General features: G+C 42.0%; 5 protein-coding genes across 5 annotated transcripts; 3 read left to right on the forward strand and 2 right to left on the reverse strand.

Moving 5' to 3' along the window:
* Positions 1-4062: 4062 nt before the first annotated feature.
* Positions 4063-11106, forward strand: EAF01_006632 (uncharacterized protein; the record flags this gene model as incomplete). Its single annotated transcript, XM_038914886.1, has 9 exons — positions 4063-4607; positions 4809-5858; positions 6753-7295; positions 7351-8174; positions 8233-8368; positions 8422-8859; positions 8978-9481; positions 9668-10298; positions 10373-11106. The coding sequence occupies exons 1-9, from the start codon at positions 4593-4595 to the stop codon at positions 11104-11106; spliced, it is 4875 nt and encodes a 1624-aa protein (XP_038769841.1). The 5' UTR covers positions 4063-4592.
* Positions 11107-12008: 902 nt separating this feature from the next.
* Positions 12009-12470, reverse strand: EAF01_006633 (uncharacterized protein; the record flags this gene model as incomplete). The annotated part of the gene is made up of 1 exon (XM_038914887.1): positions 12009-12470. The coding sequence occupies one exon, from the start codon at positions 12468-12470 to the stop codon at positions 12009-12011; it is 462 nt and encodes a 153-aa protein (XP_038769842.1).
* Positions 12471-13309: 839 nt separating this feature from the next.
* Positions 13310-14782, forward strand: EAF01_006634 (uncharacterized protein; the record flags this gene model as incomplete). The annotated part of the gene is made up of 4 exons (XM_038914888.1): positions 13310-13326; positions 13379-13502; positions 13558-13648; positions 13704-14782. The coding sequence occupies 4 exons, from the start codon at positions 13310-13312 to the stop codon at positions 14780-14782; spliced, it is 1311 nt and encodes a 436-aa protein (XP_038769843.1).
* Positions 14783-15515: 733 nt separating this feature from the next.
* Positions 15516-16795, forward strand: EAF01_006635 (uncharacterized protein; the record flags this gene model as incomplete). Its single annotated transcript, XM_038914889.1, has 3 exons — positions 15516-15734; positions 15878-15921; positions 16036-16795. 3 exons carry the CDS (start codon positions 15516-15518, stop codon positions 16571-16573), a joined length of 801 nt encoding a protein of 266 aa, XP_038769844.1. The 3' UTR covers positions 16574-16795.
* Positions 16796-17934: 1139 nt separating this feature from the next.
* On the reverse strand, positions 17935-20733 carry EAF01_006636 (uncharacterized protein; the record flags this gene model as incomplete). Its single annotated transcript, XM_038914890.1, has 4 exons — positions 17935-19109; positions 19158-20080; positions 20204-20515; positions 20576-20733. 4 exons carry the CDS (start codon positions 20731-20733, stop codon positions 17935-17937), a joined length of 2568 nt encoding a protein of 855 aa, XP_038769845.1.
* Between the last annotated feature and the right edge of the window lie 3271 nt (positions 20734-24004).

The raw sequence follows: 24004 nt of genomic DNA on the forward strand, positions 1-24004 counted from the left end.
CCATCAAATCCCTCACAGCATCCATTCCAGCGATGCCCAATCTTCTATTTCTCTCCACCACAGAATCACATCGGAAGGATATCTCTAGAGTTTAAATGGACGATAGTACTAAAATATCCGCGTTGTAGATATACGTGTTTGAAATTCCTCGATTTTGAGATACGAGTGCGTTTAAATATAGAGGGGAGAAGAAGAGCAACCACCATCCATGAAGACCCGACGGCTAAGCCATCGATAACCGACTTCTAAATCAATCACCAAGCAATACCATAGTATTTAAACAACCTCATCCAGACTTTAGATGTCTTATATTACACTGCACTTGAAAAGGAGATTGCTGAGTTGCGCAGGAGCGATTGAGAGTCCGATGCGCCCTCGATACATAACGGTTTGATGATGCTATGAAGGCTAAAATTGTCTTGACAATAGCCTAGATATACTTCATCACTCGAGAATGTCACTCTGAGGTGTGACTTCTTGGAGGCGAGTGATTGTTCATCGTTATCTAGTTGTCGTTGCCGGAATCGTGATGTTGTCTCTTAGTGTATGAGCGGCAAGAAGATAATCGACAGTCAAGAACAAGATATGGTGATAAAGTATAGATAGATAAATTACAACTCTTCATTACATGATAATCTATCTACCTGTGAATTGGCATCAGATTATCACTTACTATTCGTTCTATAGCTGGTGGGATCAGCCAGCACCCTACAGCATAGCAGTGGGCGATAGCAGAGTTACAAATCGAAGACTGGAGTATACTCGTAGTATCTAACGAGCCGTTATCTAGTACCTATAGATAAGATCTTTGCATACTAGGAACACATACACACTCTGCAAGAAGACAACTCAAAGACATAGACCCCTCTTTTGTTTCAAAACACTCTCAAGTCACTGCATTTCCCCATCTTCAGCTTGAAGTACTAAACCGCGCGTTCTGATACCCGAAATATACGATTAAACTAGAACACCAACATCAAGTAGGATTGAGTAATCTCGTGCAAATCCTAGATGATTTATAGACTTCAAACACCCGTTACCTAGCTTGAGCCATAGGGAATTTGCTGAAGATACGAGCTCAACTCTAGCTGTCAATTCTATATACCAGTTTTCGTTCTTGTCGAAACAGTGTATGTTTTTCTTCTTTCGAATCAAACGTGGCTAGATGGCAACGAGAATCAAAATAAATGTCCGAGAATTTGAAATTAGCTCTCGGCGATATCTCTCTCTGCTGGAAACTAGCTTCTTGGTGCCGTATAACCTTACGCTATCTTCGATTACAGCAGTAATGGTAAGCTCAATGAGGTTCATATATTATAGCAATTGTAAACCCCTGCAAATTTCGAACATGCAATAACTTGTTAAAAATCGCTGACTCTCTTCACATAAACGCGATTTCCAAGCCAATAATCTACGCGTGCCCTTTGATTATATTTAACCAAGATAGGACAATGAAGAGGATATCAACCTACCACTTGGCGTGCTAGGGGCAACTCGCTTCAACTCATGCTGATAACACACTGAATCAACTATGACTATTCCCAAGCCTCGTAATTGTGTAAAGATATACGACGATGTTGAGGATGAAAGGCAGTTCCCTATCTTGTGACTCTGACGCCGGTAACAACATTGAGAATCGACAATGAATAAACAGAATTGCAGTATCAAATGAGAATGGGAATGCTTTTCATGCTCTCATTAAGAACGGTATATATTGATGAGTCGTAGATACTCTTTCTACCTCAGTACTCTATAGCTTGGAATTCCATTTTCCTCAACCTACCTCTTAGAATCACCTCTATGTGTGGATTCACATCTTGACTTAATTCTAACGAGAGAGATAGAATATTTTTCATCTATATACCAGGAGGCGTTGTTCACAATTTCGATGAACGAAACCGTGTTTGTGTTCGAAAAGGGAGTGGGAGTTGTGTGTTCTACCCAGATGTTCAGATTCCAACCACATTTTCTCCGCACAGCCCGCATAACTGATGATATTCTCAAGAATTACAACCACAATTCGATGATATAATGGAATTCTCCGATACTCAGTTTTTAGATGAACGGGAATGCGGCGCATAAAGTGCGTCCAGCGAAGGACGAACGATAGTAGCCCGGTACTCACGGAGAATGTTCCACTCACTATCCCCTAAACTGTCAACTAAAGGCGCTTTCGTTTAACAGAAACTTATTGATCAACTAGATCATTAGGATTATTAAAACTTAACTAAATATTTATATTCAATTTTTAATATAAAATATATTTTATAATATTTTTATTTCCAAATTTTAAATTTAATAATATTTATCAACTTTTAATCTTTCTTACTTTTATGATTTTAAAAAAAATCAAAATTTAAAATCAAAATCTTATTTTATAAATAGAGTAACTGAAAAGGCATTAAAACCTTAATTTAATCGATCAGACTTCTTTATATAGGGTATATTACACGGATTATCCGGGCATTATGAGTTGGCAGTCTAGGGGATACTAGTATATATATATATATGCATTATGTGTGCTGTCAATGACAATTGAGTCAACTAAATCATAAATTCCCACGTGTAAATACATAGCCACTGACACTCAATCAAACTTTTGCCAGACTTTTGGTTTATACTCTGCATACGTTCTTAGCAATTTCCGGATCGGAGAATGGACGACTGGTGCTGTGATAGTTTCTTCGTATGTAAATAAAGATTCGCATTCAAGGACATAATATCAACAGGCTTGATATGCATACGATTGGAGAAATGCTCGATGTAGCGATCTGAATCTGTGCTCACAGGTTCACTAGTAAAATAAAGTTGCCCCTTGTCAAACAAACATTGATATCTTGGTGAGGTAGAGGGGAAATTGCAATAGACTAGGTACGAATATAAGACGGGATACGATTTCAGCACAGAGTCTTTCTTTTCTTTTCTCCAGACCCCAATGTGTAGTGTTGTGTGACACGGATAGATTATAGTAACAATATATTGCATTGACCCGAGGGTCGGCAAACCAACAGATCCTATCACTTCAAGTTCTGTGATCTCTCCACTTGGAGATCTTGAACCCCAGATTGTAAAATGTGACATGATCGTCGATGTCGATTTAAAGGTTACACAGTGAATCAAATGTTTCGGACGATTTTTGACGGGTAGGAATGAGTGCGGCACATCTCGAGAAAATGGGATCGATTCCGTTGATCCGGGCCACACATTCAAAGGACTAGAGAATCCCGAACAGCTGTAAGAAGCTTAACTCCAAGCTTTTAAAAGAAAACTAGAAGAGTAGGAGAGTAGAAAAGAAATCAATCATCTGATTTCTAGTTCGACATCGGGGTTTGCAAGGTAAATGTTGAGGTTACCGGTATCAAAACTCCCGAAGTTTGTTTAACCAGTCTTGAGTTTGCAGGTAGGTATCTCAATCAAAGACCTAGGCCAATCTGCCGGGCTGGCAATATCATGATCCATACATGCTTGTATAAGAAAAGGGTGGGGATCAACTTTTGGTTCTTCCAACTTGCCAAGCGTGCAGGACTGACTGTCCAAGGTATTTACCAAGTAGGCAGGTGGGAATGTATATATTTGTCTTGAACCGGCCATGGGTGTGATATCTACTGATTCTACTCCTGTACCTACCTGAGCACCCAGGTATTCGCTCAATTCGGTAATTTGGTACAAAGATGCCGACCGGGTAAATAAACTCCGCTCGATGGATTGAAGAAATAAGGTTCCAAGGTTCTGATGGATAAATCCCGGAGACCGTTCGAGGCTTCTTTGATTGTGATTGATGATTGATGCGTCTTATATGCTTTATGCCACCACTCCCTTGTTCGCTTTGTTGACCTTGTTCACCTTGCTTTGCTTAGCTTTGCTTAGCTCTGCTCTGCTCTGCTTTGCTGACCCCGGGACTAGGGACGTATGCCTTTCAAGCCTCTGGTTATACACAGCCATTTCCATGATTGACCAATGAGCACAAATTCACCAAAGTATACTTCGTACTAGGTAGGTAGGTGTTCTTCTCTGGAAGGGGTTTCATGAAGTAATACCAATGCCACCAACACCATTTCTTGTACATGCCATATGCCAGATGCCAGATACCTGCTACCATGGAGACGGAGTGAAGATTGCTATTTAAAACAAACTCTCTGCCGCCACTTAGCAGTCTCTTCCCAACAACATCTTCGCGCACTGCACTGCACTCACAGCACTGCCACGCTTTTAGGCGGACGATAGCTACGAGCTAGAGAAAAGATGTTCACTCTACAAAGGCCATACTAAACAACAAGATCGAGGAACATAGGGTGGTATGATAGGGGTCAGATATTGCATTCAATTCTCCATATACTACTGCATAGCTATATATAATCGCAACTGCCGAACCAATCTCTATCCTCCATCCACCTATAACTTTACACTCGCCCGTTTCAGATCCATGCCAAAGGAGAGCTTACGCGTGTGAAAAAATTGGGAACATTCAAATCCAAGCCGCGCTAAACAGGGGATGCGGCTATTGATAGTTCACAATCATCTCAATCAAATCAATTGCGCATTACTTGGAATGAGTAAAATATTCCAAGATTTTGATCATTCCATTCTCCATCATGTCGACGGCTGCGGTGAGTAAACAATGCTTCATCCTTTGGAAGTCGTCTTTCTTTAGTTGGAGATCGCGGAGACAGATCAACTGCCAAGATATTATCAAGCTCAATTGACATTTGACATATGCACATGCACCACACGCCCTTTCTAGACAAGCTCTCAACACATCTTCAATAATTTGTACATTGATCGGTCTGAAGTCTAATTCTATATTCTAGGAAAAGGCAAACCTTGCGCGCATACGAGATAATCAAAGACGATCCCGCGCTCGAAGAAAAGAGTACCTTCAAGAGCTCGAGGCACGATTGCGCCAATGTGAGCTCCAAGGTATTGAAGCATCTTCGGAAATTCAGCTGGCAGCAAGGAGAGTAGCAGATGAGAATAAGAAATTACGAAGTCTGCTGGCACAACATGGGGTAGGAAATGAAATGGTGGAAACGTATTTACAAATGAGTTCTGAAGATGTAATGATACCGGCGCAATATGGGAGTGAAAGCCCTTCGGTACAACAGTTAGAACAATTACTTCAGGCGAGGAAACTATGTTGTGCGGATGGAAGTATAGGCCTAACGAGTACCACAACGATGGGGCAGGCGATTCAAAGTCGAGAGAGTTCTTATAGTGGGAATACTGTCCATTCGATATGGGATCCAGTGCAGCCCTCACGGAGTATGAGCGTGGGACAGACACCAACATCGAGCGGCAAAGGATTTTCACAGGCGCAACAATTTATGAGTCCAAGAAGAAGTAGCGCGGCAAGTCGGCATAGCAGTATCAGCCAAAATCCTAGCACGGCTGGAACTGTCCACACACGACAGCAACAGCAACAAAGATACAATATGACACCAATAACATTGCCAAACTCACAACAACAGAATACACTATCGAGTCTCTCCATCCAATCTCCCCAAATCTACGAATTCGAACCGCAATATATATCAAATCAATCCTACAATACACTTTCCCCACAGACCCCTCAAATGCATTCCCACTTACAATCCCACACGAATTCGAATCCCAATTCTCGTTCATCAGTCTCATCTCATCAAATGTCACCTCCAATATCATCAACATACAATACGAATATACCTTCCGAGAATAACGGAACTAACCTGAATAGTTGCGTATTTGCAACCGATATGATAACGACCATGGCCGGCGGCGACCCCGCCGTAGTTCGCGCAGAATTGGGCTGCGGGCCCGGTATGGATTGTAATGTGGACAACCAGTTGGTCTTCCATGTAATGGACCGATATACAGAAAATGGTGTAGGCTTATGACAATTGCAGGACGGAGCGAAATCAAAATTTAACGTAATTTTTATGTGTTCAGATACCCCTCACTTTCTACATAATTCAAGCAAGGACAGCGATTGGAATAATTCAAAAAAGTGTTTTATTTTTCCGTTTGATTGGGTATCTGTTAATGAGTGAATACCTAGGTAGTCCTTACTTACTATTACTCGAATGGCAGGTTTAGTGACCCAGCTTGATTTTTTTGGTGTAACCCTGCCATTCGAGGTTGAATCTCAAAACGGCGTCTAGAACGTCCAAAATCAATTACCCAAAGAGTATCAGAATTCCCGAAATTCCACACACATGCATACATTCACATCTCTCATAATCCCCAATTTCTATCCCCTCAAATTCCCTTTGATCATAAACCTCCCCTTTGTACTCCAATCTACTCCAATACGGTACTTCACCACTCGCTGCCCCCCCCTCGACCCCAGCATTCCTCACTCCCAACACTAACCCCTTTCCGTCCAAGTATAGCTAAAGCATCAAACAATTCCAGCCCTCTCTATTGACGGATACGGAATTATGATCAATGGGCAAAGAATGGAGCAGTTCAGCAAAGAAAATGTCTCAAAAATTTCCTTTGCGTCAAACTTCCTTCAAAGCTTCTTTCATCTCAACCCTCACCTTGTGTCTCCTTCTCTAACCTTGTTGATCCCGTGAATCCTCGTGTATGCTGCATGAATTGCGTCTTGTTCGAAGTCGACGCTATCAACACATACCGATCTTGCATGCTAATCTTCCTCGCAATCGAGTACTCGTCGATCACATCTTCTCATCTCATCTCGCACTTTCACTAGGTATCTGTAATCATACAATCCCTACAATAACCTCACATCACATCACCTCTCCACAATCCACCAGCAATCATCATGGCCTCCACCCAACCCCTCTCGCGCACTCCCCACTCCTCCACCCTCCGAGCCCGCGTCCGACCCAAACGCTGTCATCGACCCACGCAACAAACCCATCCTCACCGTCGCCCAAAACAAATACACAACCTATGATTTCACTCCCTTTCTCTCCTCCCCTGCCGTCCTGCACCGCATGCGCGAAAACCGTCACCAAATCCCCCTCATCTCTCCCATCCCCACAGCACGTATTCCATCCCCCCTAGCCGAAAATCTTCACCCCTCTGTCATAAAAGACGTCCGGGATTTTCTTCTCGGATCGGGAAAATACAAATCGCCATATACGCTTGATTATTCCGGGGACAGACACGAGGTGTGGAAATCCTGGAAACGGGCGTGGGATATTTGGAATAATCACTACATGGAAGGACGGGTGAATGAAGTGTGGGTTGCGCGCGCCTATGCAGAATGGGAAGCGTATATCAAGCAGCAGAAAAATAAGGGGAAGCTTCCGTTTGAGGGGCCAGCAGGGAGGAGACAGCATTCAAGAAAAAAGGTGAAGATAGGGAAACCGTACCGGACGGAAGCGAAAGCGCTCGAAACAATTCGAGACGAGTATCTCTGAGATCGCGCAGGGGAGGAGAGAATGGAAAGAACGTGCCATTGAGAATCTCAAGGCGTTATTTAGGCAGAATCGGAATTTGGGAGATGGGTACATAGAGTTTTCTGAAGCGATGGCCGAATGGCAGCAACGCAATTGGGAGATGCCTAAATGGGAAGATTTCAAGGATTACAAACAATGGGCGCCGGAGTATCTTCCTCTGACCATGGAATACGTTCGCAATGAACTACCATTGAGTTTGCAGGAACGGGTCGAGGAACTCCTCGGCTCGGAGTTTTGGAAGCAAGATCCGAAACCTGAAGCTCAACCGGGTTCTATCGAGTACGCTGTTGCTCTCGCCAAGTGGGAAGAATTACCCGAAGTACGTCGGTGTAAATTAACTCAACGGCCCAATTGGAGTGAAACGTATCGACCAGCTGAAAGTCTCGAGGAAAAATATATCGAATTTGCAACCAAAAGGACGAGTCCAGCTGTCGTTGATGAATTCAAGAATCGCATGGAGGCAAATAAGAAACTGGGCGTGGGATATATTGAGCTCTCCTGGCAGGAAGCCCATTACAATGTCACTATGCAAGCGTACGGAGGCGAATTGGATCCGACGATTATGGAAAGGCCTGATCCGAATGATTATATTGATAAAGCACGTCCGGGAAAACCTGAGAGCAATACACCCGCGACGGCGATTGATCGTGAGCCTGACGATGGTGATGAGGAGGATGACGAAAACTTTAACCCTAATGACCTTACAAGGCCATTTCCAATCGAAGATGATGGTTCTAGCGGAGGGTTTTTTGCTATGAAGGATTTCATCGAGTACGCTGTCCCAGATGAAGACGATGCGACTTTTCAAGAATATTACGATCCCATTGAGAACAGTGTTTGGCGACCAAGGCAAGTCGGGCGAACAACATGTTAAAATTGATATGGATGAGGAACCGGATGCTTTCTTGAGAAATTCTCAGTTTGAGATTGATGGTGGTGTGGATTGCGGAAGAAGTCCTTATCCTGTATGATTTTCTCTCTCCTTTGAAAAGTATCCCACTGACAAGATCAATCATAGCTTCTCCGCCCTCTCTGTAGATACGCACAGAGCAGAGTCAAAGTGCCCGATGATGACCACCCTAATGTACCCTATATGCCCAAAACCAAAGATCACGGATCACTTTTGAAGATGAAAAAGTTTTGGGATAAAGTAACTGGCACCATCTTCAACATCCCAACCAAAAACATATATCAACAAACTCTAGACAAAATTGAGGATCGCCATCACAGAGAATCCTTTGAGAATAACAACAGCTACCAAAATCCAGACGTATTTCCCTTGGATATTCGGCGATGCGAGGCAATTTCATCTCCGGTCAATCCCGGCGAAGAGCGTCCAAAGACACCTGACCCTCGAGACCAGGACAACATTATCGAGCCATCCTTCAAAATGAAAGAGAAGGAATACAGACCCATGAGATTTGATGATCCTTGGTGGGTTTGCACCCGAGCAAAAGTATTATCGAGATATGCCACCTCGAAATTACTTTCCAAAATGCGACGAAACACAATCTTTTCTACCCAAAGATGTCAAGCTTTGGAATGTTGAAATTGACAAAGATTCTGATTTGAAGCACAGATACTTTGTGGCCAATCTGGACGGGAGACTTCTAACAATCAATGGAATCGCGGTTTGCAAAGGCGAAATTGCAGGCCCATTGCCAGAATTTGCTATCATACAGAGTGAGGGTGGCGGAGTATCTTTTTGGCATGGTGTTGGCGGTCGGTTCTACTTACAGCCGGCTGATGCTAGCACAAAAGATTGGTCTCGACAATGGAGCTCATTGAGAAAAACATTAAGAGACGAATACTTTGGCGTTGCCGCCGGATACTACTGGCAGAATGCAATTGTGGGCAAAATCATGGAAGACGATGAAGGCGAAGGAGAGCAAGATCCCAAGTGGATAAGATGGAAAAACGCAAAACCAGCAAGAAACACAACTATACCGGATCCCCGCGCTGTCAAACTCTTGTCGCACCGCGGTATTCTGGATCACTATGCTCAATCTGAAGAGAATGAGGATTGGGGAGCGCCTGGACCTTTGCCATTCGAGAGCCCAGAAGCTGAGCTTAAATGGGTAGCTGCACAGCTTCATTTTCAAGAGACGTTTCTCGCCCATTCATGGCTTAGGTCAGATATGGTTGAGGCCAACCAGCGATACAGCATGGGGAGGGCTCCCTCCCGGCTATGGAGACGCTTCAATTGGACCCACTGACGAACAGAGAGATCAATGGTGGGCAGGTCATAGAGATAATGCCGAAAGGTACAATCGCAATCTTCTGAAATATTCCATGAACGATTCCTTGATGAAATTGAAGAGGAGCAAACTGCGTATCAAGCCAAGAGTTTGAAACGACAGGCTGACAATGATGGTTATTTCCCACCCGATGCCAAACGATTCCGACAAAACATAGAAGAAAGAGAAAAAGAGAAGATAGGGGAAATTGAAAAGCGAGAAGGGGAGAAGCTTGAGATGGGTGTACAGGAATTGGTTGATGAAATAAACAAGGGAGTCAGAGAAATTCAAGAGCCCACACCTGGTTCAAAACCAACGAAATTTGATTTGTGGAAGCCAGCATCTAACGCCGAAGCTGAGGCACAAGCAAGAGAAGCCCTACAAAGAGTTCGGGAATTGGAGCGTCTGAGAGTGTTCTTCAATGAACAGAGGAAGGACGCGCACGAAATCCCAATTCCGCCCATCAAAGACCCCATTGCGGGTCTCGCTCCTTCAAAAATCTTGACATTACCTGCAAACAGGTGGGCACTAGAAGCAATAGTGAGACACAGGGAGGAACATCGTTTGGATGAAGAAGTTCAGGAATCATCAGCCTTGAATAACCAAAATGCATCTGAAAGATTGAAACGAAAACGTATCGCGGAAAAACGGAAACGAGGTGCGCTCGGATTTACATCCATGACAGATGCAGATCGGAAAGAACAAGAGAGACGATTAATCATCAAAGCGAAGGAAGAGAAAGATGCAAGGGATTTGAAAATCTATTTGAAATTGGCCGAGAAGTACAAGTCAAAAGAGAGAAACAAGTGAAAAAGGACAAACAACACGCTGTAGCTGTCAAAGACGGGATTCAACCTGGTGATGTTGTGAAGGCCGAAGCAGCGTCGGCAAAAGGAGAAAAGGAGCTGGAAGAACAGCAACTTGAAATGGCAAAGCAGCTGTCTATGTTGAGCTGGGCTCAATCCAACGGTCTCAGCTTAGATGACCTTATCCAAAAAACCGCGACCCCTGGATTTGATCCCACGGACTATAACACTTGGGTTCACAAGGCATCCGACAGCAAGAGAGACAAGGAAACTCTCGAGTCAGCCAGTACAGCAGCTAAAGTAATGGGAATCACCATTGACGAGTGGTTCAAGAACATACACGGAGTCGCTGATGCGGATGCTTACCTCGCGAAGCTGAACAAGCACAAGGGGCCGTATTATGTCATGTCTGTAGATGCCCAGAAAGCCAAAGATGACTACCGGAGAGCTTTACTTGCTAACGTTTCTGGGTTTGATGGAACCAAAGAAGGCGAGTTTGCCAGTTGGAATGAAGTTGTTTCATACATGCCAGTTGCTCCCAATTGGGACGAAATCCTGAATTCTGATCACCTCAAGGATCCGGATGACTTTGGCATGGTACCAAGAAAGCAGGAGGTAAATCCGTATGATGGGGTAACGAAATGGGTGAGTGAGTTGTGAGTTGTATTGAGGATATCGGTGTCTATGGATTATAATATGCGTGGATTTCTCTGTATATTGGCGTTGTAAAGTAATAGGATGATTGTGTTGGGTATAGAATCTGAATTTCACTTTCACTCCCAACCACCCAATCTGCATGGTGCTTGGAAATCAGCGCATTAGTAACCACGTAAATTAGTTGCGGATTTGTCCGCTTTAATGTGATTTCCCTTCGCGATTTGAAATTGTGTTGGTGACAATCAAACTTTTCACTTATTAGGGCCATGAGTTTTGTATTGAGTCTGTTGATCAAATATGTAAGATGGAATTGAATTCTCGAGGAAATCTTTGGCATGGAGTTTCCAATTTCGTATTCGCTTAGTGGACTACAAAAGGAGAGGTCGTGTACAAGATAAGTGGCTCGTTCCCTCAAAACAATTTTCAGTTGATGATCTAGTGAGAAGTTGTGAGTAAGAGAGAATACAATTCCAGATGGATAATTGGCAAATGTCTGACAGAAACACCTTTATTGCAGACATGTGTAAGTCGTTTGAAATGATCTTCTGTAAATTTGGAATACACTTCGGGCTCTGCAGATTTATTTTTGGAAGTAAAGACTGCAAGAAGAATTCAAAGTGAAGAGTAGAGAGCCGTTGTATTTAAACGTTTCAAGAGTGTGAAACGTTCTTTCTTCCATCTCTCGCATTAGACGGCATGCCGAGTGGAGATCTTGTGAATCCAAAAATTCCACATGCATCCGAATATCTCATTTGTGATCCACAATATGTGGACTCATGAACCCGATATCAGATCATAAAGTACGCAGAGTAGCACAATATGTACAACCGCACCATATATACAATCCTGCCTTTACCCAACTTTCACCATCCTATATCAAAACCCCTCTGAAGTTGATTTTATCTTCACGGTGGTTTCGAGCCCTTCTCATCAATAGTCGACTTAAAACCCAACATTCCTCCTAACACGCCCCCAGGTTTCGGCACCGGACACTCGCGCTTAGCAAGTTTTCTGCTTCCTTCTATTTCCTCTCCATCATCTGATTCCCCAATACTACCGCCCATTTCCTCCCGAATCTTCTCATTGAAATCCTTATATTCACTCTTTCCCTCTCTATCTCCTCCCATAGTCTTCAATTGCAACTGTAACTGTCCCTGTTCTTTTCCCTGTTCCCCCGCTTCATCAACAGGACATTTCCTCCTCCTCCTCCTCGGCCTCTGTGATCCCGACCCATCATCTGCATATACGACGCGCGGTGCCGGACAAGGGAGAACGTGCGGTAGTGCTACGACGAAGAAACTAGCAAAGAGTGTGCCTGCGAAGAGGGAGGATGTGAATTTTGAGCGGGGGTGCAGATGAGGCGGCATAATTTTTTATTTAATTTTGGTTGTAAGGGAATGTAGTGAGCTTTGTTTAAAGAATGAATTGTGCCTGTGATCTGTATTAGCAAAGGTAATCAATCAAGTGCTAAAGACTACTTACTTGTTATCTCATATTGGAATTGAAGTATCTGTATCGAGGGGTCTTGTCTTTAAATTGACGTAGGGTACCGCAGTTGAACATAAAAATGGTGGCATTTCATCGGGTAATTTAATAATTTCGGTCTGAGGCTCTAAATTCACCACGATCCCACCCACCAAGCCACCCCAGACTTTGTTAATTTGGGCTTCAATGTTCTTCCGTTCAAAAACATTAGCGTCATCTTGAGGTACGGACCTGTCAGTCAGTACCTGAGCATATTCGAGGCTGAGGAAAATTATAATTCAACAGACGATTTCGATAACAGTAATAATTAAGACATTAATGAATTCTACAACAATAGCGACATAGTCTGTTTGCGAATTTTCAGTTTGAGCTGGATTTTGTTTCGTCTTTCCTTCCCGAATAGTCGTTTTCTCCAGCCTTGAGATACATGGGATATTTCGCCATCTTGTTTGCGCTCCCATAGAACCTCGATGCGCCGTTGACATTCACGCGGTATTCAGAGACGAGTTCGACGAAAGACTTCGAACATTTTCAGATTCGAATCTTGATTCTTTCGAATGAGCTGGGTTGCAGATTCAAATCGGGCGATAGATTGACATTGCGCCTCATCGACATCTGGGAGCTATTTACATTACATATTCTCCGTAGAAGCCAATCGGATTCTACTTGTTACATTGGCCCCCGAAAGTTCCTGATTGATTGAAAGATTTGAGTAAGAAATATGAGTGATCTGGATAGGTACAGCTTCTACGACTTCCTTCAGAAGAATTCAATCTGACTTCAATTTCAGAGCCATTGCGCAATTGCGAGCTTGTCGACCCATCCCAGAAGCAGAAGTTCGAGAATTGTGTCATAAAGCAAGAGAATTGTTGATAGAGGAAGGGAATGTGGTCACAGTAACAGCTCCAGTTACGGTACGGCTTCATGATTTTGCGCAAGTGATGGGTCGATATTGACGAATTTATGCAGATATGTGGTGATATTCATGGTCAATTTCATGATCTCATGGAACTATTCAGGGTTGGTGGTGATGTCCCCGATACAAACTACTTATTCATGGGTAAGATACGACCTTTTAAACGGCATGTATGGCGGATCTTGACTAACTTGCTTAGGTGATTTCGTTGATCGAGGCTTTTACTCCTTAGAATCTTTCCTCCTCCTACTGTGTCTCAAAGTACGATATCCAGATCGAATGACCTTAATCCGAGGTAATCACGAATCTAGACAAATTACCACAGTTTATGGATTTTACGACGAATGCTTGCGAAAGTATGGAAGCGCAAATGTATGGAGATATTGTTGCGAAGTATTCGATTATCTTGCTCTGGGTGCAATTGTCCTTGGAGCATCAAGCAGTCTTCAACCTACATCTATGCCAAATGGTGAACACAGTGCCTCCTCGACGCAAGAATTTAATGACGAGGATGTGGAAATCGAGATTCTAAATGTTGATGGGAGTATTATGAACAAATTCCTACGAAACAGAGACAAGATTGGGAAAAGAAAGCCATCTATAGATTCAGAAATGAGTTCATCAGACAAGGGTTCTCCAAGCCCCCAAAGCAAATTCCCTACTAGTCTTGGTGCACCTGGCTCTGGAGCTTCAGGTTATAGTGGAGGCAGCTCAGGCAATCCCTCCGGCGCAGTTTTCTGTGTCCATGGAGGTCTCTCCCCTCTGATCCAAGCAGTCGATAAAATCCGTCTCTTGGATCGCAAACAAGAAGTCCCTCATGAAGGCGCCATGTGTGATCTCCTCTGGTCCGATCCTGATGAGATTGATGGTTGGGGTCTCTCCCCCCGTGGCGCAGGATTTCTATTCGGAGCCGATATCGTCAAAATGTTCAACCATACAAACGACCTCTCGATGATTGCTCGAGCCCATCAACTAGTAATGGAAGGGTTCAAAGAGACTTTCGATCATAGTATTGTTACAGTATGGTCTGCGCCAAATTACTGCTATAGATGTGGAAATGTAGCAGCGATTATGGAATTAGGAGAGGATGGAACAGGAAATGGAATCATGGCAAGGAGTAATGGAGAAGTTAGTAGAGGTAATGGTGCTAATGCGCCATTATTGAAAGACAAAGTAGCGTTGAGTGGACCGGCAAGGAGATATAGGGTTTTCCACGCGGCGCCGCAGGATTCAAGGGGCATGCCGGCTAAAAAACCGGTGGCGGATTATTTCTTGTGAGGGTTTCACACGAGCTCTGATCATGCTATATCATATCCATATCATAAGTTGTGATGGGGTATAGTATGATATTGACACAATAATTAAGGCGACTAATGGGTATGATGTGAGGAATGAGAGAAAAATCCTCTTACATAGGTCAAATGGATTCTTGTGAATTGGTATTGGTAGCATGGAAATGCAAGTGTGCACTTAAATGTCTAGATGTATTTATGTATGTACGTATGGCGTTTAGCAAGATCAGGACTTGTGGATATTTGTATGGGAATGAGAATGAAAATACTGTTTATTCCATGTTTCATGGTTCAATTCATTCTGAGTGATTTTAGGTATGTGTGTACATAGTAATCATCTGTATGGGAATCTGGCGAAATTAGCAACTCACGGGGGATTAAATCAAATCATCAAACCTCCTCACCGGGAACACCATCGAAAGCTTATGTAAGCGATGCCAAAATACACACCTACATAGCGTCAACCGGCCCGCTTTGCCTGCATCCTTAAATCCTGGTCCGAGCGCTAGCTCGACAATCTAAAGCTGCTATCTCAATCTCTTAATCTTATCAACCTCATTCATCAATTTCTCAACTACCTTACCTTTTTCACCTTTTCACCAATTTCTATCTTACGCGCGACGAAAGTCGTTCGATAAGAGGTATATTAACTTGAGAGAGTTGGAATTATATACTGAGAAATCGAAATTGAAATCGAAATCGAAATCGCGAAATAGATAATGACTGCGACGAGTCCGGATGCGAAGAGGGTGAAGAGGGAGGGGGATGAGAGGGGTGAGGTGAAGGATGAGGTGAGGGACGTGCAGGGGGAATGGAAGAGAGTGGATAAGCAGGAGGAGGTGGTGGCGAAGAAGGAAGATGCAGATGCGGATGGAGATGCGCAGGATGATTTGGATGCGCTGGAGGGGTTGGAGAGTGAGGCGAAGGAGTTTATGAAGGTATGTTTGATTTTGTAGGAAGAGGGAGGAGAGAGAGGACTGGAGGGAGGTATATGGGTGGATGATTTTTGGAGATGCTTTGGAATTGTGGTTGAAGATAAGTGACTAAATGATTGAATACTGATTTGATGTGTTTCGTACAGGACTCTGAAATCGACAGGATATTAAAAGCTTTCCGTTTAGATGCGTAAGTATTTGTCTTTTCTTCTTCCCCTGACAATTACTCAAATGAAAGGAAATGGACGGAATTGAACCTAAGTCCAAAGCACTCAAATATATCAAACTAACAAAAATCACACAGCTACGCAGTCCTCGATCTCCAACCCGGTGTCGGCGAATCAGATATAAAAAAATGTTACCGTGTAAAATCCCTCCTCATCCATCCAGATAAAACGCGCAATCCTCTCGCTCCAGATGCATTCGATCGATTAAAAAAAGCACAAACAGAATTAATGGATGAGAAACATCGAGAAAGATTAGACGAAGCGATTGCCGATGCGCGAATGCTGGTGATGCGTGAAAAGGGATTGAATAGAGATAGTGCGGAGGTGAAAGAACCGAGTGAGGAATTTAGGAGGGAGTGGAGAGAGAAGACTAAATTTGTGTTGATTGAGAATGAGCAGAGGAGGAGGAGACAGGTGAAGGCGCAGATGCAGGAGGAGGGAAGGGAGCAGAAGAGAGTGGAGGAGGAGAGGGAGGAGAGAAAGAGAAAGAGGGATAGTGAGGTTAAATGGGAAGAGAGTAGAGAGGAGAGAATCGGAAGTTGGAGGGAATTTGCGAAGAAGGGTGGTGGAGCGGGGGAAAAGAAGAAAAAGAAGAAGGTTAAGCCTTTGGGTTAGGGGGTTTCTTTTGGTGTGAGGATCTGGGATAGGAGCTAATTTTATAAATGCAAGTTGGAAGGACGGATAGAGGAAATTCCTGGGTGGGAGTAATCATTATGAAATGATTGGGATATCTATTATCCATTCTATTCCGTATTGGAAGAGACTATAAGTCATTTCTGACCAAAGTCATATCATCATTTCAGTCAAATATTCATATCAAACAGAAACCACCATCACTACAATGATACCCCTCTGACTCAAAACTCCAATCTAAACAGATCTTTGAAGTATACCATGTAGAGAAATAGAAAGATAGAGAATGCGCATCGAAGTAGAGCTCTATCTTCCATCTATGCATCTTCCAAATATCTTCCAAATATCTAAACATTGTCTTTCCTACATACGAAATACGAAATGCTCATTGAGAAGTATAGCTAGTATATCGTAGCAAACACTAATTAGTATGTGATCGTAACACCACCTACTCACACAAACAAACAAACCAACCAACCACATAATTCAAACTTTCCTCTTCAAAAAACAAACAACAAAAAATATAATTAAATATTCAACACAAGTAAACACACTCACTATACCCAATTCCGATGGTGAAACAGTACTTACACACGATATGCTAGTGTATCTCTCTCAAAAAAACACGCATTCATGAGATTGCCTCGACCATGGATGGTATTTTACTTGAGATAATATATGATGCGATGTTTACTCGTCTTCTCTCCTCCTCTCCTCTCCTCTTCTCTTTTCTCCATTCCCCATGAGCAGCAAATGAGTCAACACGCGAGGGAGGGAGATATTGTTGATGAATGTGTATTCTGTGTATATCACATATAGATATGTAGAACCATAAAAATTCTACAAACCACATGAATAATTGATCGAGCCGAGATCATCACATCACATCACCAGACTTCACGTGTCATCACAGTACATTACACTACATCTCGCTACAACTCCAAGAATGTGGACACAATTTTTTTTCATTTTCAGACCTGAGGGTATCTAACCATCTACCTCGTACTCCCTTTCGCAATCTCAAGTTTCAAAGATTCCAGATTCCAAATTTCAGATTCCAAATTTCCGAAGATAAATCTTCTTTTCCTTCATCGCATCCACACATCCACCCCAACCCCACCAAATTAAAGTAGAAAACATTAAAGAGTATAGTAAAAAACTACCAACTCCGTCCTCATTCATTTGTTATTTGTCGTTCCATTCCGTTCGATTTCCCGGGGTATCAAAATCATTTTAACTCATCGCATTCAATCTCACTTCATGAAATTTAAATCCTGAAAGATCCATTATCGACGTTCCTCCACCTCATCGTTTCCTCGCCTTCCTATATATCCATGCATGACTTAATAGAAAACCTTTGGTTGCCAAAGTGGTGGTCTCGCTCCCTCAACATCCCAGACCAACTTATTCTTCTCATCGAGTGTACACCCCTCATCGGTGATTGGAATAACCTTACTCGTATGAGCCACCTCTTGTGTACTGATACCCGCTTCATCTCTAGGGATCCATAAAAGTGGTGCCTCGGAGACAACAGCGGGAGGAAAGTATGCATTTCGAGCAGTGGCATCATCGTAGAGATTTTCGGGATCGAGATTTCCGTGAGGAACAAGCGTGCGCATGCTAGCGTAATCGCAATGAATATGCGGTTTGAAGAATTTAGCAAAGATGCCGCCTTGGGGTTTGGAGTGAGTAAGGTCGCTAGATCCATTTTTCTCGTTGTGTTTCTCGTGGGAGACGGTGGGGCTACCGCTCATACCAGCTTCAAGCTCGCCGCGGATAGATTCTTCTTCGGCTTCGAGAGTTTTGGGGAGGGTGTGCAGAAGTGGGCCCATGGCTGCGTTGAGAGAAATGTGGTATAAGGCGGTGAACACGAGGAATATGATCATGAGGACCATTTGTGGCCATGCTTTACCAATGGCGAAGAGACCGATTAAGCAAAGCTCTGAAAGGTAGACACCGGTGAGAAGTTGTTGGAGAGCACGTGGATAAATAAGACCCTTGGTATCGATTTGAGTGTCGGTGACGAAGAGAATATTGTATCTGTAAGCTAGATAAAACAAACTCATTCCGATAGTAGCAAAACCCATAACAAGTGGCGCAATACATGAGTAAGTAATTCCAATGACGGCAATGTTAGTGAAAACCGGAAGAGTGCTACCCCATGAGATGGCACTCAAGCTAGTCCATTTTTGATACATCTTTCTTGGAGTACTGGCCAAGAATTTGTAGAGAATCTTGAAAATGAAGAATCCAACAACTTGAGAAATGACTCCAGCGGCCACAGTCAAACCTTGAACAATAAAGTAGGAGATGTAAAAGTTAGAGGCACTGGGCAATTTGTTTGCCAAAAGGGGAAGAATTCCAGTTGGACTGTTGATGAGCTGGTACAAAACCGATGATGCCGATGATGCGATAGTGACAACCAAGAAAACTTGAATGACTTGAAAGGCAAAGTATGCATTTTGAGTAAAGAGTTCTACACGTGCAGTGGTTGGTTCACCGGAGAGTCTTGCGCAAACTATTTAGTATTAGCATGGGTCGTTCAATCATGATAGAGATAACTTACGTCTCATGATAATGGGAACAAGTGACATGAGAATTGAGAGAGCGACAGAAGGCAAGAGACCAGAGATTACACCCATGATCCAACTTGGAATTTCTTTCAACCACGAAAGCCAGCTGAAACTTTCCAAGTATGTGACGTTTGAAATAAGACCGACAGCCGCGACCGGGATAGCCCAGAAAACGATGAGAGCGGCGATGAATCCAACAACAGCAAATCTACGAACCACTCTTTGCCACCATGAGATGGTCAAAGATTTCCAGATAACTTCGCTAGGATGAACACCGATATATCTGGGAGACATTTGAAGGGCTTGGTGATGAGCGAGAGTTTGAAAAGCGATTTGAGCGTCCGATTGGTGAGCAAATTCGATAAACACCGATCCAACCTTCTTAGTCTCTCCAGCGAAATAAGTACTTTGAGCGGCTTCGGTCTCCGGGATGAGAGTTTCCAATTCACTTCGAGCCCAGTTGATCGTATCGACCTTCTTTCCATATAAACCGAATTTACCAAGTTTGTGTGTGGGACGCTTCTTTTGAGGTACCCATCTGGAGGCCAATGATCCCGATTCGCCATTATCCTCTATGACCGGTTGTTCTTCTTGACTGGCACCATTCTTGATTGCCTTGAGTCTTTCGCCATTTGCTGTTTTGATAAGTTTGACCTCTGCACTTTCGAGTTTGTTGGCAATCTCATCACGTTTCTCAACAAGTTCCTCCACCTTTTCAGTATCTGCAGCGATCCAAATGTTACGTACTGCACTTCCAAAGACTTTTCGAAGTTTGCTTTCCTCGAGATATGGTGCAGGAACAGAGATAAAGAGAACTGTTCTGGAAGAGATGCGATTGGCGAAAGTTGGGTTGAGTAAGAAAGCTTGACGAAGGTTGACGTAGTAGATGGTTTCTCTCGTGACGAGGAAAAGAACACTAAATATTGGTATGAGCAAATGGAGAAGAGGTATCGGCAAGCGAGCGTTCCAAAAAGAATAAGGAGACACTTTGAGAAAGGTCATGGGTAGATGTAAAAGTGAATACGGAAAATGAACTTACAATCCAAAGAAAATCCACCCAATAAAACAAGTAGCATAGTATCGATTCCTTCCAGATGATGTAGAACTATCAATGTTACTCATGGAGAGTATATCTAGTTGTTGTGATCCACCTCTCCCCGTCGCATTGATTGGGAAAAGAACCGGCCATGTGATACAGCAACCAACAAACATAATCACCACCGTCATGCGCAAAAATCGAAGGAACAAATAGGCATCGAGACCTTGATGTTGAAGGGCGTAAATGTCTGGAATTTTGCGAAAAGGACCAATCCAATTGAACCATCCTGAAGGAAGTGGTTTAGTTCGTTCTCTATTTTGATATTAGTATTGACGTGCAACCAGAATTCGATCCTTCGTGATGTATACTTACTCCTCGCGCAATGCACCCAGATAAGTTCTCGGAGCATACCATCGTACATTCGATCTTCGCAAAGTCAAAAAGATTACAAAGTAAACGACAGCCACAACCAAGGTCGGTACCAAGGTTGCTACCAAACCAGATAAACTGGATCCACCACTATCGGACATGATTATCAAGTGATCTCTTCACGATATCGTTGGAAAGACACAATGGATTTTGATCTTGCGGATTACAATTGTGAGATGTTATTCCTGCTCATATGAGCAAAAATAAGGGTGAGGAAAGTTGAAGTTCGCAAAGGAAAAGAGAACAGAAAGAAATCCAGGTTTGCGACTGGGAGAAAGAAGGAAATAAAAAGAGCCAAGACTGAGACAAATGTGATGGACGACTAGGATAAATTTTGTTGCGCAAGCTTGGACCAAGATCCCTTGTCTGAGTTCCACCAGTCCTTGTTTTAATTTCTTAATTTCTTGAATTGATTATTGGGTGAAAATCAAGAATTTTTTGAATTGGGATGAAATGTTACTGGTATAGGATAGAGTGGGAGAGGATAGGATAGGAGAGGAGAGGATAGGAGAGGAGAGGAGAGGATAGGAGAGGAGAGGAGAGGATAGGAGAGGAGAGGAGAGGATAGGATAGGATAGGATAGAACAGAAGAAATAATCCAGAAGCAAGGAAGGATCTTCACTATGACGATATATGTTGGATTGTTGTATATGCGATTAATTCAGTGGCTGTGATTTTATAGTAAAGAGAATGAGGAATGAAGAATAAAGAATGGAAGAAGAATACAAGAATGATAGACAGTCAACAATCAATGATGAAAGAATACCCCGTTGTACTCCTGAGATGAGTTGTTCTATATCGATGACCATCATAGTAACATCAGAGTATCTCAGGAGAAATTCCCATATGCTTCATGACAAAGAACCAAGGTTGTCAACTAGGTACTGCGAGAAGTGTGGCGTTCTATGAAAATGACAGTTATTTCTATATTACATTACTTACCTCTCGTGGTCCAGTAAGATGAGAGCAAATGTTGAACACCAATATCTTGAAGCTGCTCTCGACCATTCATCTTCTAGTTGCATTTCTCCAGTGCTCCAAATTAACCCTGCGTCCGCGTCTATTGAAGCTATCATTCAATCCATATCAGCTGAACGAGGTATCTCATAGTATTTTATTCATTTTTCTCCTTCTTCATGTCTACCCTCACTTTCCAACCCTTCTTTTTCTCTTCTCCCTCTCTCACTACCCGTGCCTTTATTCTCCAATACCATATACCATCAACCAATCAAAAGATCAACATTCTCAATCGAAACAGAAACAGAAACAGAAACAGAAACAAAAACAGAAACAGAAAAGAAAGAAAAAACTCCCCCAAATCAAACGTTAAATCCCCAAACCCCACTTTCAACATGGGATCGTAGACACTGGATGTCGTAGCTAACTTAGTTACCGGAGTGGATAATCCTTGTATAGCTGAATGAATGATGGGATAGCTGCATTGCACTGTACACCGTACATATCTCCTTGGTATGTACGAGTACTACAGTTTGGGTTTCCACATCAGACCTACCTAGATAATCCTTTTCAGCCACCAGCCGTGGTTGAGATGTGTTATGACTTGTAACGGGTAACAACGTGTTGAATTATACGAGGCCGAGATATGTATGTATAGTCATAATGGCAATCTATCAATGTTTGATCATTTGCATGGTGAAGCGTCGCTGATTTAAAGAATACCCATCATAGGTCGGTAAGGTTATCGTATAATTATATCACATCACTCGTAGTATACTGCGAATTCCGAAAGTATAATCAAGAGATAATCTAGTAGAAACACAATCCATCTTATCAATTCCCCTCTCCCTCTCCCGTCAAACTCTTCACGAAAAGGAGTTAAATGATCCACAGCCACACGTTGGAAGTTGTCTCTGTAGATTTTAACTTTTCCCACCTCTATCTAGTACACTCCGTAGTACGTACTTACTACTTACCCTCGGATATCCAAAAGCTTAAATGATCATACCTAGACTATCAGATGAGTTAGTCAACTCCCTAGTTACCTATTCGTCTGCGCAATACCTGTGATGAAAACCCCGTTGGACCCTTCAATTTCCACTCGATTTCAATATCCTGGAAGAGGTATGATGGGTGTACCAGAGAGGTCCCTGGAAATCTTGACTGGTGTTTAGCCGCCGGGACTTGATTTGATGGTTTAGCTGGAGAGTTCGGGACCGAGGGATGAAGTGGTGAATGTACAGGTGGGGTGGTTGGTTGATTACTTACCATGATAGAGCTTGGTGTTGGTTGTTCTTGATACTAATATTGATGTTGATGTCGATGTCGATGTCGATATTGAAATTCATATTCATGTCAATATATCTCTATAGTACAGAGAGTAAATGTCATTCATTATTGCCCTTTCCATCAAAGCATGTTCAATCTCAATGGTTAAGTCGGGTACCCTATTTTCGGCCACTCCCCTTTTGGGCCACTTTTTACACCAAAATGGAATTTTTAATTTTCTTATTTATAAATAGAATTCACTGAAAATTTATATATATACAATTTAGATTATTTTTAACTTATCTTGAAAATTTCAGATTTTTAGGAATTTTCTATATTAAAATCTAAAACTTTAAAATATTGATTTTTAAATTTATATAAGAATTATATACAAATTTGAAACTTTTATAAAATCTTTAATAATTTTTTAATAAAAATTAATAAAAATAAATTATAAAATTTTATTATAAATTTATAATATATTTATTTTAAAGAATTTAAAAAAAAAAGAAAATTTCCTATAAATAAATATTTAAAAGAATACTCTCAAAATTATAGGAATTATTTATACTATTTTAAACTCATTATATACTATATCTCTATATCTATTAATTTTTTTTAATTTTTTTTTAATTTCTATATAGATTTAAATTCAAAACTTTCAAAAAGATATATAGTTTTCTTTTAATAATAATTATTAAAAAATTATTAAAATTTTTATAAAAGTTTCAAATTTGTATATAATTCCTATATAAATTTAAAAATCGATATTTTAAAGCTTTAAATCTTAATACAGGAAATTCCTAAAATTTTCAAATTTTCAAAATAAGCTTAAAATAGTTTAAATTATATACATTCAAATTTTTATTATATTAAATTATATATTAATAAAAATATTAATAGATTAAAAAAGCGATTTTTGATATAAAAGGATGGCCCAAAACAGGGGTGGCCCGAAAGTAGGGTGGTCGACTTACTCTCTGCTCTCATCCAAGTTGTACCTGCAGAATTATCAGAATGATCACTTAATACCCCCACAGCTTGACATGGTTATCATGACCCATTCCTATCTCCAAGCCTGTCAAGCTGAAATCATCTCCCAGTATATTACTTCACCCCGCTGATATTTGCTGATTTATGGGTAGA

The sequence above is a fragment of the Botrytis porri genome (assembly GCF_014898465.1).
Source record: "Botrytis porri strain MUCL 3234 chromosome Unknown BPOR_008, whole genome shotgun sequence".
Classification (NCBI taxonomy): domain Eukaryota; kingdom Fungi; phylum Ascomycota; class Leotiomycetes; order Helotiales; family Sclerotiniaceae; genus Botrytis; species Botrytis porri.